General features: G+C 35.9%; 1 protein-coding gene across 2 annotated transcripts in view; it reads left to right on the top strand.

Annotated features, from left to right (window-relative positions):
• The window catches only part of LOC106053183 (FYVE, RhoGEF and PH domain-containing protein 4-like), a 117,362-nt gene that overhangs the window by 20,151 nt on the left and 80,998 nt on the right, over nt 1-16,213 (top strand). Inside the window, exons 1-3 of one of the 2 annotated variants that reach the window (XM_056027659.1) lie at nt 3,482-3,500; nt 5,201-5,467; nt 6,174-6,341. In XM_056027659.1, the coding sequence (XP_055883634.1) occupies nt 5,422-5,467; nt 6,174-6,341 (214 nt within the window). In that variant the 5' untranslated portion in view covers nt 3,482-3,500; nt 5,201-5,421. Of the gene's footprint in view, nt 1-3,481; nt 3,501-5,200; nt 5,468-6,173; nt 6,342-16,213 lie in introns of those variants that run through there. The other variant, XM_056027658.1, reaches the window with a different exon arrangement.

Genomic DNA, 16,213 nt, shown 5'->3' with positions numbered 1-16,213 from the left:
TTTTCCTCCATGATGAACTATGTACCAATGAAGATGATTCTGGAATGTTATGAACTGTTATGAACATTGACATGAATATGAGGAACTGTCAAGATGAAGATGTCAAGATGAAGAGATCAAGATTTTATGTTTGTGGTCTTCCCCTTAAATTGAAAATGCCCTTGTAAGACTTGACAGTAGTGGAAAAATATTGACATATTTTTTTTTCAAGGGGGGGAGGAATCTGTTAGACACCTTATTTATATAGGTTAGTTATTTTAGTTATTTAGCGACGCACCATAGTAGACGCATATTGAACGGGACTAGTGACGTTTGGGATATGTTGGGTTAGAGACCGGAAAATCAGTTAGCGATAGAACATTCCAGGGTAACGACGTGTTTAGTGACAGAGACTTCTACTGTGGCCCTTTTATCATAATAAATACATGTTGAATAGTTCATCAGAGTCGACTACATCTCTTCACTAGTTAAAATAGATGTGCCAGTTCTTGTTTGTGTTGTAGTTCAACTGCACGTAATACACCCGGACAATTACACCCAAACGATTGCAGAGTAATTGGTTGACTTCAAGACAGCCTGAACTAGCAACATCACAAAGATAAGAAGATAAGAAATATAAAGTAATGTATATTATTTAGTAGGCAACAGTAATATTCCCTTGACATTTTGTATTTTGTCTATTTATTTCACAAACTCCTTCGCCACAAATGTTTCTCCATATTACTTCATGTTTTTCTCTTACTGGATTGAATTGCTGAAAGAATGTAGCCTAAACCGGAACTTGAACAATAAATCGTAAATAAAGAGCGGACTGCTGAAACTTGTTGGAAAATCCACAAAAACTGATCCCGTCAAAACATTATAATTTTTTTCCCAGTTTCTTTTAGCATTTTATGCTTTTAATCAGATATGAAGAAAAAAAAGTTTGCAGTCTTCGTGGGAGGTAATTAGACAATAGAAATTTGGTAGTAAAATATTTTCAGCATTTTTTTTTTATTTTGGTTACGGCTACGCTCAAGTTTCAACACAAGAGCTGGCGTCTGGGATGTGTGAAAATAGTTTCCAGCCTCTATCTTCATTTAGCAGACTAGATTGGAGCGATGAAAGACGCCTTTTTGACAGGCGATGAGTGAATAGCACACTTCGATCTGACTTTTCAGATCTAAATTAATTCCTCTAAAAGCAAAAAGTATTAACAGTTTGAAAAGTCTGTTATCAATAGCCATGTACTAAACCAAGTGTTGGTCTAGTTCAGTCATGGAACAGCTATAGCTCATATCCTAGAAATGAGATGAATTCCTGGGCATTAGCTTTGATCGTAACGATGTCGCCTACACAGCAGTTGTCCCATTCCACACAGCAGTTGTCCCACTCCACACAGCTGATGTGTCCAAAGAAACGGCAGGTTCCCGATGGTGTTTGGAATCCGCAGCGTTTGCCAGAGTGTAGCACTGTAAAGCACTGTGAACGGCAAACTTCATAGCAGTCACCTGCTCGTGATTTTTCCTCAGGGTCGACTCCCGAAACATTTCCCATGTTTTGGTATAGCTGCAAGTAGAGGTTTAGATTCAGAGTTTTCCAACGTGGGTAGCCAGAGAAAGCTTACGAGCCCCTCCTTCCAGAAGCTTACTTGTTTACAAAATCAATACAAAGGACATATACCGCCGACACTGTTAATGTTATATAGCACTTTAAGAGTGTTGATAACACTTTCTACCTCCTAACCTTTGAACCTTATCGTTCTCGATGTTAAAAAATGGTATCAGGCTGGTTACTTGTTTCCGTATTCAATAGACACTGGTAAATCACTATCACTGTAGATTAACTCAAGACAAAAGAATTCTAGCTGATTCTAGCTGACGAGTTTACTATTTAAGACTTAAATAGGCAAAAAAACAAAAAAGACTGACTTTTATTTATTCTTGTTGCCAACTCTCAGTAAGACATTTTGATGTTGGCACTTTATTGGGACTATGTAAATCTCTTGGTTGAAGAACCCTGGGGATAAGTTCATTCATAGCATACATAAACTAAACACTGAGACAAAGTCAATCTTCGTTTCATTCGTAATTTAGACATTGAGACATATTCAATCTTCTATTGAACGACACCAAATTTGAAGATAGTAAAATTTGACGAAAAACTAAACATGTCTACAATATCTTTTCCGGAGAGCAAACATTTCTAAGTCAGTATGTTAAAAGTGACCTTATAAAATACTCTACACCTAAAAGACTGGTTTCCTTTGTTGAAAGCTTTTAGAGACAATGAAGGCTAAGTTTAGGTCCAGGTTTGTTCGCTATAATTTTGCTAGAATCTGTCTCATTCTTTCAATTGATATAAAAGGTGTTGTTTCTTTATGGGTGTAAAAAATTCACTGGCATGTAATATCTGCAGTTGGAACAATTAAAACTCATTGTTGCTGTTCTTGTGTTTTCGGACACCGTTTTGTGAATAATTTTGTACTCTTTTCATTACTAAATTTTTTAAAAAAAATTCATTTTTAACCGTCTAAGATATAACATGGTCATATACAACTGTCCATCTTGCTCATTAGTTGAACCCGACACCTAGAAAACTACAACCTTCAAGAGATTGGTTTGTTCACCAGAGCATGAAATGGAACAATCCTCCCCGTTTCCTGTGCTAGCTGACCAGGAGTGCGTGACTTAGATCTACATGCTATGTTTCTGCGTGGATGAGTCTTGACATTTACTTTTGGGGGGGGGGGGGGAGGGAGGGGCGTGAGCGTGTAGACAAGAGTTAATCGTATACAAATGTCCACTTTCTCAGTTTAGACAGACGGCTATCGTTGTGGTCAGTTCACATTGGTATGTTAAACGAAATCTAGAATATTATCGTGACTGTTAAAAATGGTACGTTATTAAATAGTTATACTGTCTTTAATATATGTGGGTCACAATTTCCATATGGGTATTATTTGTCACAGGGAAGTAGAAACATTAAACATATTAAGCTTAACTGTATCAATTAGTTAGGATCAGTTTTGTAATTAAATTTGTAATAAAATTAGACCAACAACAATAAATCTTTGCGATTTTAGCTTTCTTAATACGCTATGATTCTATCACACTCAGGACCAGTTGGGAAAGTGGTGGGTAGAGAAAAGAGGGTTTCTTTGTGAAAAGGTTGAACGACCTGAATTCAAGCCTTCTCAAGCCAACATACTAACCACTTTCACAGGGAAGTGCTTATGAAAATAGAAGGTTTATAGCTTTTACAAAGTGGCGACATATACCATCATATCAGTCAAATACATTTGTTCCCCTTGTTCAATGCCAATATTCTTGTGCTGTCAGTAAAAGAAATAATTGCGCACTATTTCAGCTTGGTCCGAGATAGGGTGTAGCAGAAATAACATGTAGAAACCTTTATTAGACAGACAGAGCGACTTGAAATAAGATTTGTAAAGATAGTAAACAATGTACACGCAGGCCATTGTTATGATTGAAAAATATTTGGATATTTATACACTACAGGTTATTCACAGTAATCTTCTGGTTGTTTACATTTTGATTTCTACTATGTTTCTACAATACTAAAATAGAACAAAAATTTTTGTTCATGGTTTTACAAATGTATTGTTTAGCAATACTACCATAACACCGTATGTTTGTCAAATGTTTTACACGGTCATATGTCAATACATCCTAGCCCAAACCTCCCGCATAACGTAGGGTGGTGGAATCGGGTTTAACACCAGGGACTATCGATCCCACTGAATGACAGTCTAGAGGGCATACCACACGACCAGTCAGCCGTATACACCAAAAAGTTTCTCATTAATGGATTTTTCTCCTTTTTAATTAAAAATATCCATTTAAAAAATTCAATGTTTAAATCAATTTTGTTGAATTTATTGAATATTATAAAGTTAACAATCGGTGTTCATTGAAGAATCATAATCTTTTTTTTTTCATTAATTAAGAGAAATATCAACATTTCTAATCCACCATGGCGGCCCACTCGTTGACTAACATCTTATTCCATTTTGCGTCACCATGTTGATGAAAGACTTCGCACTGCGATGCACCGGTGACCATTGAGCACCAGGAAATTGTGACCGACATGAACAGGTGCAACTTTACGGTTTGATAGTCATAGCGCTGTTTACGCCACTTACAAACTCACACCGAAATAGCATTCAGTTTGTAAGGCTGTATTGAAGGCAGAACAAAATATTTTCTAAAATACTTTATATAGGGGAAGAACCGCAAAATCCCTTCCATGTATCTCAATACTTCAAGGTTTAACTCCCTTTTGTATCCACCCATCCATCCCAGTGGCTCTACAGCCCATGGAGGGCCATCGCCTGCTTTAGCACATCTCTCCATTCTGATCTATCCTGGGCTTTACATCTCCATGCCCGGAGCTTGTGGGTCTGCCTTTGGGACGCCAGCCTTTTGATTTTTGCCGGTGAACAATCTTTGTCCTTGTGTACTCTGACATTCTTTCGAGGTGACCTCTCAACGTAATCTGTTCTCTCTCATTTCCGTCACTATGGAGGGCTCCTCAAAAGTTCATAGAGCTGGTTTATTTCTTGGTTGGTGCGAATCTTCCAGCCCATTTCCTGTGCAAATTCCTTTGTTATTTTTTCTGAGGATTTTTCTTTACCAAGTAATTAACAGATTTTCTGTGTTGTTTTTTTGGTCAGCATATTTTGACTACTGGTCTGTTGATGGTTTTGTAAATCGTTTTCTTTGTCTTCTTAGATACAAGTTTGCTTTTAAGTATGTGTTATGTGTTCTAGAAAGCTCTGTAGCCTCCCTTTTCTATATAAAGCAGAATTAATTAATTACAACTAATTGATTGACTCATTGGCTAATTTTTTGATCGATTCATTTATTATCATCGACTCTGAAGTGTTGTGCACAATCTTAACTTGATCAGAGAATCTGAAGTAGGAGAAATGAGCCTACAAAATGTGTACCAGACAGACAGACGGACTGACGGAGTGAATTAATATAGGCTTTGTAACAAAAAACACTGATTGTAGTTCTACTATATTTCCATTTGTTTTGGCCAATAAAATTATCTTATCTTTTCTTATCTTATAAATACGTTTTTGTTTATGAACATGTCTGTGTTTTAACAAGAAAGTGCCATGAATAGTTAGATCGAATATAAATGCATTTTTCAATAACCAAATTTCATACATTTATTATAATTGAATTTCCAGGTGAACATCCAGAAATGACCTGAACCATCCTCAAAAGAAAGCTAACCTAGAATGGTGAAGTGAATAAAACTTTCAGACAATGAACTATTATGAAAGCATTATTCAAAATAACAAAAATGTAGAATGAACAACAAAAGACGTAACTCTGTAATACAGTTGTGTCCCTTGTTTTAAAGGACGCACTAATGTAAGGATCGTTGCATGGAGTTAGCTGTTGCATCATGGGACAAGACTTCTCTCTGGAGGAGCTTAAAACGAGTATCAAATGTAAGTCTTTGTTTGTCTAATAATCTCTTAGATCTAAATTTGTATTATTACTACTCAATATTAAAATCGCTGCAAAGCCTTTAATAGCTTTTTTAATAATCTCGTTCTTAATATTGCACTGTCTAAAGCAATGCCCTTCAAGACCAAGGCATCACAAGCTTTAGCTTGGAGCCACCAAGAAATATTTAGCACTGACATATATCTTGACTTATAAAGTCTACTAACGGGGCTGAAATAGCTCAGGACCTTTCCAAGCCTGATTACGACACTGTTCAAGACTATAGAATGTAGATATCTGTGACGATATCTAACTCATACCCTCGCGCCAACTGACAAGGCCTATTTGGAACTATATACTTCATGTAGCGGTGGAAGATTGTTACACTACATAAGAAATTTTTAATTTTTATAATAATATTTAATCTCGACTAATTAATCTGAGAAGTTTTCTAGACACTTCTAGACATATGTTATTAGTGCGGAGTGTATCATATAAAGCGGAGTGTTTTATATATAGCGTAGAATTTTGTTCAACCTTTACTATGACATCTTGTCATTACCAGTAAAAAAATAAATTTTTCCTTATTACTGTGCAGTTAAAAAAACACCCTATCTCTCATCAAATGGTTGTCCTTCTAAAGCCTATTTAAACATGTAAATATTATTATTGGAATGTAGCTTCATAACATACTGGTCTCTCTCTCAGTTGAGGGAACATTGGACCAACTTCTCTCCAGCCTGGGGAAGCGCGTCAAGAGAGACAACTCAGCTCACCCAGATGGATACATTGTGTACACGCGGCATCGCACCCGCAGTGGGGCGCCCACCATCAACAGATGGTCATATGGAGAGGAAGAACTCCGGCGCTTTGAGGGTGAGTTTCCAGTCTCTTACAAACTCATCAAGCCTCCCATCTCCCTCCCCCCCCCCCGTAGTTTCACCCAGACACTTAAATTTGACTGTAGTCGACCTATAGTTAAAAAGTCGCTCCCAACAGTAGAGAAATTTTCCCAAAATTTCATTTTTACAATTATTATTAATTTTACAAAGCATATATCAACTCTGTCTGTCTGTCTGTCTATCCAAAAGTTTGTACACGACACCCAATCTCGGATCAAGCTGAAATTTTGCTTAATTATTTCTTGTACCTGACAACAAAAGGAATCAATTTTAAAAAATTAACAAATTACTTGATTAACTACTGGTAATAAATTATTTTGTTTGGTATCGCAAACAAGAGAAAGAAATAGTACTTGACTGAAGTGGTGGTATAAGCGGAATTAGTCCCCTTTATAGATTGTCGTCTGAGGCTTAGCCAAACTGATGCACTAATGTAAGCTTTGTCTTTTAAAAAGTTCTCCTCTTTTTTTAAGTTGCTTGTTTTACAATTGCTTATAATATTAACTTGCAAACTCTTCATGGGTTCAGGAAACAAACAAAAAAAATTAAATTAAAATTTGGGTGGACACTGATCTGTAAAACGGCAGTAACAAATTATTTTCCTAAAAATTTGACAGTTTCATGCTATTTATCTTTGGGAAAAAAATGCTAGCTAATGGGTCACACATGTAAAACTTTGGTTTTACCATAATAACTTTTTCCAAAACAGTTATTTAAAAAAAGAGGCTTTTTTTGTTTGTTTGAATACAATTGATATGACTTAACACTGATTATTACATAATTTAGCATATATATGGGTATTTAATTATTTTTTGGGAAAGGGGGGGGGGGAATAACAAAACCGTTTGCGTAAATGTTAAAAAGAATATACAGAAAAATCACATTCCATATTTAATGTTAAAGTTAGTCTATTTTTGTATACATAAATAGTAAATAGTTTTAAATAGTAAATAGTTTTAAATAGTAAATAGTTTTAAATAGTAAATAGTTTTAAATAGTAAATAGTTTTTAAAAATATTGTTACCAAAAAAAAAACAACGACCTACATATTTAATTTAAAAAAAAAAGACGATTCGTTTTCAAAAGCTGCCTAGAATTAGAATTTTGCAATCTGCAAATAATCGAGAAATCTGATTTAAAAAAAAAATCTTTTCTTGTTTTTGAGTTCTAATCTATGACAGAAAGACTAAATAAAGTAATAGCTTCTTGTTTTTGAGATCTAATCTATGACAGAAAGACTAAATAAAGTAATAGCTTCTTGTCCCATTTTGGCAGCCGATAAAAAGAATAGTAGACCTATTATTCTCGCTAACCACTATACAGATCGTCGTATGTCACATAAGGATTTCATAGCACAGTTTGAGAACCTACAGTATTAAGCATCTAGTCCGTATAGTACTAATCTAGATCAGAGTGACTCACAGACCCTTTTGGTTAATAACGTCTCATTTATGAAATCAGCTTGTAAGATCTCAAATTAACGAGGAGTCGCAACGATTTTCTGCTTTCGCTTCAGAGCTTCATCTCTGAGGCCAACTCGCAAAAATGAGTGGGCGGAATTTTCTTTTTTTTATGGCTACCAACTGGACAGCGGTCAGGGATCGAATGCAATAAGTCACTATTTTAGGTCCAATAGAGCTCGTTATCTTACTGTGTATTGGCGATGTAGTTAAAATCTGTGTAGTTAGACGATAGTCTTGCTGGTGTAAATTAGATGTGAATTATTGAACTTGTGCTATACTGAGAGACATATTGATACATACATCTAACTGATTATTTATTGACTTCATTAAACTGTAATATAATCATTGTCACTGTATCTGTTTAATACCAATATCACAGTATCTGTTTAATACTATTGTCACTGTATCTGTTTAATACCAATATCACAGTATCTGTTTAATACTATTGTCACTGTATCTGTTTAATACCAATATCACAGTATCTGTTTAATACCATTGTCACTGTATCTGTTTAATACCAATATCACAGTATCTGTTTAATACTATTGTCACTGTATCTGTTTAATAACAATATCACAGTATCTGTTTAATACCATAGTCTCTGTATCTGTTTAATACCAATATCACTGTATTGGTATAATACCTTTGTCACTTTATCTGCTTTATACCTACCTCACTTTATCTGTACATAGTCACAGTGCAGCTTTTAATTCCAAATTACACAACATGTTTTTTTACAGTAACCTGTAAAAAAACAAACGTGCTTAGACCGTACTTTGTTGGTATTCTTCGCAATAGTTTGAGAAGCTTCTTGTACCAATCTACATCCTTAATGACTACGGTCGCTGCCGGTAGGCATTATAATCAAAGAGAGGTAAATCGCCTACAATACCAGCCTGAGTTATGGTTCCTGTTATTCCTATTATACCGACTTCATTCCCTTCGGAATTATTTCATTACGCGTTCTAGTCTGGTTCATCAGATGGTTCCATACCACAGATTCAGACAATTGTACTAGAGTAGCTATAGTTGATTTGGAAGGGGAAGGGCTGAGGTAGTCTGCCTTGGAAGACCGAATAGTGATTCCATCCATTTTTCTAAATGTGTATGGCCTTTGGTATTTCTTCAATTAGTCTACAAGTTACATGCAAACATGCGTAATAAATTCTTGTAAAAAAACAATTAATTTAGATAAATGACAACCTAAATGTAGTACTCAATTGCTAAACTAAGTTGATACTTGTAGTATGCCGTTAATCTGTAACTCATTAAATACAGTGTCCTTGTTTTTTGTTAATATATTTATGAATTCTAATAAAACATGCACTAGTTGAATACATGTTACATGTGTAATCGTGTGGTATGCGCTTAGGACTGTCGAGACGATGGTTTGGGGTTCGAACCCTTGACGATGCCATCTCCTGACGTTTTCCAAGACGGATAGGACGTAGTGAGCTTCCTTTCTGATGAAACGTCCAAAGCTTTCACATTAATAAAAGTAGTACAAGCAGCAATTAGGGAATCCACTATTAATAATAGTGATCGAGTAGCTCTAATTATGAACTCTTCATATTTCATCGAATATCTCCAATCGTTTTACTTTGTCTGTCTCACCATTAAATTTTGTGTATAGTTTACTTATGGGCCTAGAGGATGCCCCAAACTATCAAGCAATAGACTGCAGCGTCTTCTTTTACACTTTTCTGCCCAGGTATCAAAGTTTATTATAAGCCAACTCCAAGTTGAAACACTCGGGATATCACTTGCTTTACTTTAAGTAGAGAGTCTTTAAAGATTACATTTCAATGCCCTGAAACAGCGGCTCTCAATCCTTCCGTTTCTTAAGCTTCTCTGTTTTCCTTGCTGTTCTTTTTAATTCAGTTACAGAGCTGACGTGTTGGTAAGTAAGCGCTCTGCCACACGAGGCCGTTCCATGCTAAGCTTAATTATTGTAGTCCTGTCTCTAGTACCAGTCCAATAGGTAAAAAAAACAAAAGTAAGCGTGTAACCTTGACCTACCCAGTGTAGAGATTCCCTGGAGAGAAGAGGTACTTAGGTGTGTCAAACATGATTACAATACATCGGCTCGTGGACGTTTAGAAAGAGTAAAGTGGCAGTTTGGCTGCTTTAAAAAAAATGTAATGTTGTGGCAGGTCTGAGGCTAGTTGATCGTAAACTGCTACGAAATCTGGCTTGATATTTTAAAACATAAGTATGTACAGAGTTAAAGAGGAGGGCTGTAAAGTGTAGAGAGTTAATGATGTGTATATATATATATATATATATATATATAGAGAGGAATAATTAAGAGCAGACTTAGGTCTAGTCATTTAGGATTTCTATCACAAGTTGAAACTTATCACAATTATTAATTGGCATAGACAAGACATGAATCATTTTTTTTTAAAAGTCAATTAATCACTGGTAATTAATACTTTTGTTTGATACCAACAAGGAAACTTAATCCTTCAGTAATCACAGGTGCGGCTTTAAATGTTGTGTTCCGTCCCCTTAAATAATTGAACACGTTATTTCTTCCACACCCATTCTCGAATCAATTATTTATTGTACCTAACAAATCAAGAATTGATTTAAAAATTAACCAATTACTTAATTATTTATTGGTGATTTTGTTTGATATCGAAAAGGAAAATAACTTATAGATTATTGAGAGATATAATTGTAAGTGCGGAGTTCCCTCGCTTAGATAAGTTGTTTTTTTTTTCAAAAATGATTTTCTTTTTCTATTTTGCTTGTTTCTAATCTTTTTTTTTTTAATAATGAGTTTAGGCACATCTTAATTGGAAAAAACTCAATAGTTAAATATTTAATCAGAAAATATTTTGTGTATCACTGACTTCTTCTTTCGGTGCCTCTGTGCTTAAGGAGGGTGGGAATAACACCACGAGTTCACCGCACCGGGTGACACCAACCCTTGCAACGCCTCTGCTCTATGTCATTTACTTTATTTAACTGAACATCAAATCTTATGAAAGTTTTGTGACGATAAAAATGCAACACTCTAGTCTTCTATCTCTCTGCGATCTCTTATACTCATCAAAGCATGTATATGTACCTATAAAGATCATTGTGGCTAGCTTGATAACAGCTTTATCTTGACCCAGTTATTATTTGGTCATCGAACTTTTACTTGGACACTGTCGGACATCGATAAAATCTGCAGTGTCAGACCCAGATGATGAGAGATTTAGGTGATTTAAAACCTAACAGATTCTATCTTGAGCACTAGCGGATCCAGAACTTTGGAGTGGGGGGGGGCGATTTTTTTCCAAACCCTAACCCTAACTCCCAGTAAACCCTAACTCTACGCATAAACGTGCATACAGCGCGCACGCACACACACATACACACACACGCACGCACACACACACACACATATATATGTATATATATTATATATATATATATATATATATATATATATATATATATATATATATATATATATATATATATATATATATATATATAAATATGAGAATAAAAAAAGCAGCATTTCTCAACCTTCGGCGAAAAACAAAACAACTGGGGCAGCGCTATAAAGTTCTATGGTGAAGTTCGGGGCGAAGCCCCGACGCCATAAGCGTTTTCTTGCTTTTTTTCACTGCAGAAACGCATTCTCCTGACAAGTACAGCTCATTATTCATCAATGTAGTTCATGGCGAAGCCCCGACGCCAAAAGCGTTTTCTTGCTTTTTTCAATGCAGAAACGCATTCTCCTGACAAGTACAGCTCATTATTCATCAATGGAGTTCGGGGCGAAGCCCCGACGCCGTAAGCGTTTTCTTGCTTTTTTGACAGCAGATACTCATTCTCCTGACAAGTACAGCTCATTCTTTACAATGTAGTTCGGGGCGAAGCCCCGACGCCAAAAGCGCCAAAAGCGTTTTCTTGCTTTTTTCAATGCAGAAACGCATTCTCCTGACATCTACAACTCATTACCCATAAATGAAGTTCGGGGCGAAGCCCCGACGCCAAAAGCGTTTCCTTGCATTCTTCTCTGCAGAAACGCATTCTCCTGACATCTACAACAAATTACTCATAAATGGAGTTCGGGGAGAAGCCCCGACGCCAAAAGCGTTTTCTTGCATTCTTCACTGCAGAAACGCATTCTCCTGACCTGAAGCTCATTATTCATACTATTAGAAAACGACCTTTCGAATAATGTTGTACTTGAAAAATATTCTAATTTGAATTTATAGGCCCATAATACATTGCAAATAAAACCGATTTTTTCCTTGAAAAGATTTTTGCATTGAGGATCGCCGCCGAAAAAAAACTTATTCGATAAATAGTATTCAAAAAAACTCTAGTATAAATTGTGAGTAATAGTCCCAAATTTATTTAAAAATTAAATATTAGATTGAGTAAAGGTTGGGAAAAGGCGACTATGAAAACGTTGTTTGAGTTTAGAACTCATCTCAATCATGACTCTTATACTGAAAAATTTCGTTTGAATTCTAACTTTTCCAATGCAAAGTCTTTCTTAAAATACTTATGATAACTTCATGTGAAATTACAAAAACTCTGTCTGGAAATGGGAATGGCGGTAGAGTGAAAACGATTAATCCTCGCTCCTTTACTCATTTCTGCTAAAGATTGCATTTTGCATTAAAGAATAGGGGTGTGGCGACTCGATGTAAGAATTTAATTTATAGTATATATAAATTATATTAGTGACAGATTTTTTAAATTTTGTAATTTCTTAACTATAATACAAAAAGAAAAAGTATTGATTTGTCCGATGGGGGAAATGCGATTGCATGTATCGCCCCTCCCACCTGGTACAACCCTTTTTCATTTAAATTTACTAATGATACAATTTGAGATTAGAGTGTGGTACGACATATTTACAATGGGTCAATACGTAGTTTATATTATATAGATATTCAACTAATTTTATTCACAAACTATGATTCTCCACAAAAATAGGACCGCCCCCCCCCCCAGCACTCAGAGGGCTAGAGTGGGGAGGGCAGTACATGCAATCGCCCCCCCCCCCCCTCACCCCACCGAATCGGCCAAAATACCAGAAAGGGAGCGACATAATATAAAATGTATATATTAATTCAACTAATTTTGTTCACAAACTATGATTTCTCCATAAAAACGGACCGCCCCCCCCCACTCAAAGGGTTTAGGTGGGAAGGGCAGAAGAGGTATTCGTCCCCCCCCCCCCCCACCAATCGGCAAACAGGGAACGACATAATATAAAGATCGGTTAAAATATCAATAACAAGTTACAAGTATATAGATATTTAATTGATTTTGTTAGCAGGCTGTGATTTCTACGAATAAATTGGACCGCCCCCCCCACTCGAAAGTGTAGTGGGGGGGGGGGGCGGGATTGATACCATCGCCCCCTCCCGACCCCACCAAATCGGCCAACATACTAGAGGGGGGGGCGAAATAATCTAAAAATAGGTTGAAATATAAATAATTAGTATATATTTTTAACATAAGTAATAAATTCGTATACAAATTGTGTGAATCCTATACTAAAGTTCGTCCGCCCCCCCCCCTTCGGGGGGGGGGTCGGCCGAGTGGGGGGGGGCGATCGCCCCTACCGCCCCCCCCCTGGATCCGCCAGTGATCTTGAGTGAGCTTGCATTACCTTCTTGGTTGCCTACCTTACCTAAATATATTTTTTTACCCACCTTTCTTAGATTATTGCATCTGATAACCATCTGCGTTTTTCATTTAATAATAAATAAATAAAGACGAATATATAGAGTTACACAAAATATGGAGATTAAGAGGAAAGATTGTCTCAAATATAAAACTATTAATCACAATTTATTTTATCAAAGTAGTAGACAACTCATATCCTTTAGTTTTGTTTTTAGATGAAAAGATTTTTTTTTTTCATTTTAATTAGATTCTAATTACTTCAAAAAAATTGTTCAACCAGGCCTACTTGTATCTTCAAAAGGAAATAGCGATGCTCGCCATGTAATTGTACAACTGGGGTTATAATGCTGCATATTCCCTTATTATCAAGTAACAAATTACTGCCATATGGCTATTTCAAAATGAAATTAATAGAGGTCTAGTGTACACCTTGAACTTTACACTGAAACTTTAATTCTCTCAGTCATTAATGTATCTCTCTTTCTTTCTCTCTCTCTCTCTCTCTTTCTCTCTCTCTCTCTCTCTTTCTCTCTCTGTGTACCAGCCTGACACACACACGGATGTTAAGTAAAATAGTAAAGTTCCCCCCCCCCTTTCAGACCTTGTGGTCTGAAGGGCAGATGATGTAAAGGTCATCTGCTTCTTTGAACTACGGTTAACGAAGGTGTCATGTGGCCAGCACAACGACCAACAGCCTTTACTTTTCCCCAACTAATGTCAGGTACCCATTACAGCTTGGTGGACTCAGAGGCGCCCTATGATCCCGAATTTAAAAATCCAAGTCTTCATCAGGATTCGAACCCGGGACCCCGGTACGGAAGCCAAGTGCTATTATGCTCATCCACCGCGCCTCATGACACATACACGGATACACTTATACAAAATACACAAAAAGTTCTATTCATTTCAGTTAGTTAAATGCACCTATCCTCTTGCCAACTCAAAGTGAATTTGTTTTTTTTTTTTAAAAAAACAAAGATTTATGTTATTAGAACCTTACACAATTGGCAGCCTAGTTGAATTCTTCCACTTCCTAAAATGACACAAACATCTATATTGCTATATTGTATATTAGTAAAGAAACAGGCAGATACATGATCTTTCAACATTCTCTCTCCGTTCTTCTCTGTCATTTGCCTTTGATAGAATTTCGTTCTGATATTCTTTCTGAAAATATTTAAACCTGCCTTTTTACCTGCCTGGGTGGACCATTTCGGAGGCCGATTTTGAGTTTGTGTTTCCACACAAACTGTCTTTGTAACCTTGTTTTTTTTCTACTTTTTCTACATGAATTATGAACTGACGTTGAAAATTTATAGCATTAAATTTTTTTTTTAATGTCGGGTATCGACCTTTCCATTCTAATTAGTGTAAATTTTTACTTTATCTAACATAAAATTAAGATGAATCATCTCTTTCTACTAGAGGCATCCTCATTTTTTTTTCTTCTTTCCAAACAAATTTCTCTGAAAGCTCCCCGCCCCTTCTTATCCTCCAAAGTTACGTCAGCGACGAGGCCTAAAAAAAAAAAAAGATGCAATTAAAAATATTCTCCAAGTTTACCATAAGACGCAGCTTAAAAAGTTTACCTTGACCAGGCCTGGATGTCTCTATGTCGTGTAAATAACAGCCTTCATCACTCTACCTGGGGAGCGTTACACCTGGAGCCGGGGGCGTTACACAAATTTGGGGCTAAAAGTGAAAAAGAAAAAAAATGCGGGAGGGGGGTTGTTCTGGCATCAGCGTGCTGCCCAAGTTAATTGGATTATGTACACCATCATCACTCCCAATCCTTTCCCCACTCCCAATCCTTTCCCCACAGAATCCTACCAGTGAGCTATTATTGTAACGGCCTTGGTGCCGGTGTAAGTCTAGAAATTACAATATAGAAATATGAATGAAATTCCTTTACAAGAATAGACTCAGGTTATAACAAAGAAAACATCATAAAACATCGTTGGGAGATATTTTTAGACCAGATGAAAGAAAAAAATCAGAGCTTCTAAGTTCATTACGTATATCTATCCTGTTGTTTTTATGAATCATAACAGCACTGATCATTACTTCAAATATCTAATATTGAGCCAACTTTGTACAGATTTGCTGTTTTTAAAGAATATAACATGTAACTCGATTTAAGCAATAATATATTTGTAAAATAGCACTGACTGACTGACGTATGTATGGAAACATCTCTAAAACTAAATCTCTGTGTCTCATTGACCTATTAAAGATGAAATTAAGTAATATGTTTCACTATATTATCACTTGAGTTTTCACTTATCTTTGTGATTCTTAAGCGTTTTTCTGATTGGTGTTTGTTAACAACCGAAAGGAAGAAAGTGTTTTTATCTTTCTCCAAATTTTATCATGTATTGATAAATAAGTCTCAGGGTTTTTTTAGCGACCTTTTGCAATTATTGCCTCAAATGTTTTAAGTGTTTTTTTTTTAAATTCGTATTTATCTTTATGTTTGGAGATGAAGTTAAATCAATGAAATAGAAGTCTACTTTAAAAAAATAGGAACAGGAATGACGAAAGTTTAAAAACAAACCTGTTCATCCCTTATCACTGCTTGAAATGTTGACATTGTTTGAAATCTGACCAAAAACATTTTCTTACATATAAAAACTATTTTAATAAAAGAAAATAGCCGCCATCTTTATTTGTCTCTTTTATCTTGGGCAAATTCTGCTGTGGGATCTGCTGATCAGGTCTCTCTATGGCTCTC

The sequence above is a fragment of the Biomphalaria glabrata genome, chromosome 4 (genome assembly GCF_947242115.1).
Source record: "Biomphalaria glabrata chromosome 4, xgBioGlab47.1, whole genome shotgun sequence".
Taxonomy (NCBI): domain Eukaryota; kingdom Metazoa; phylum Mollusca; class Gastropoda; family Planorbidae; genus Biomphalaria; species Biomphalaria glabrata.
This window is presented reverse-complemented; position numbering and strand designations above follow the sequence as displayed.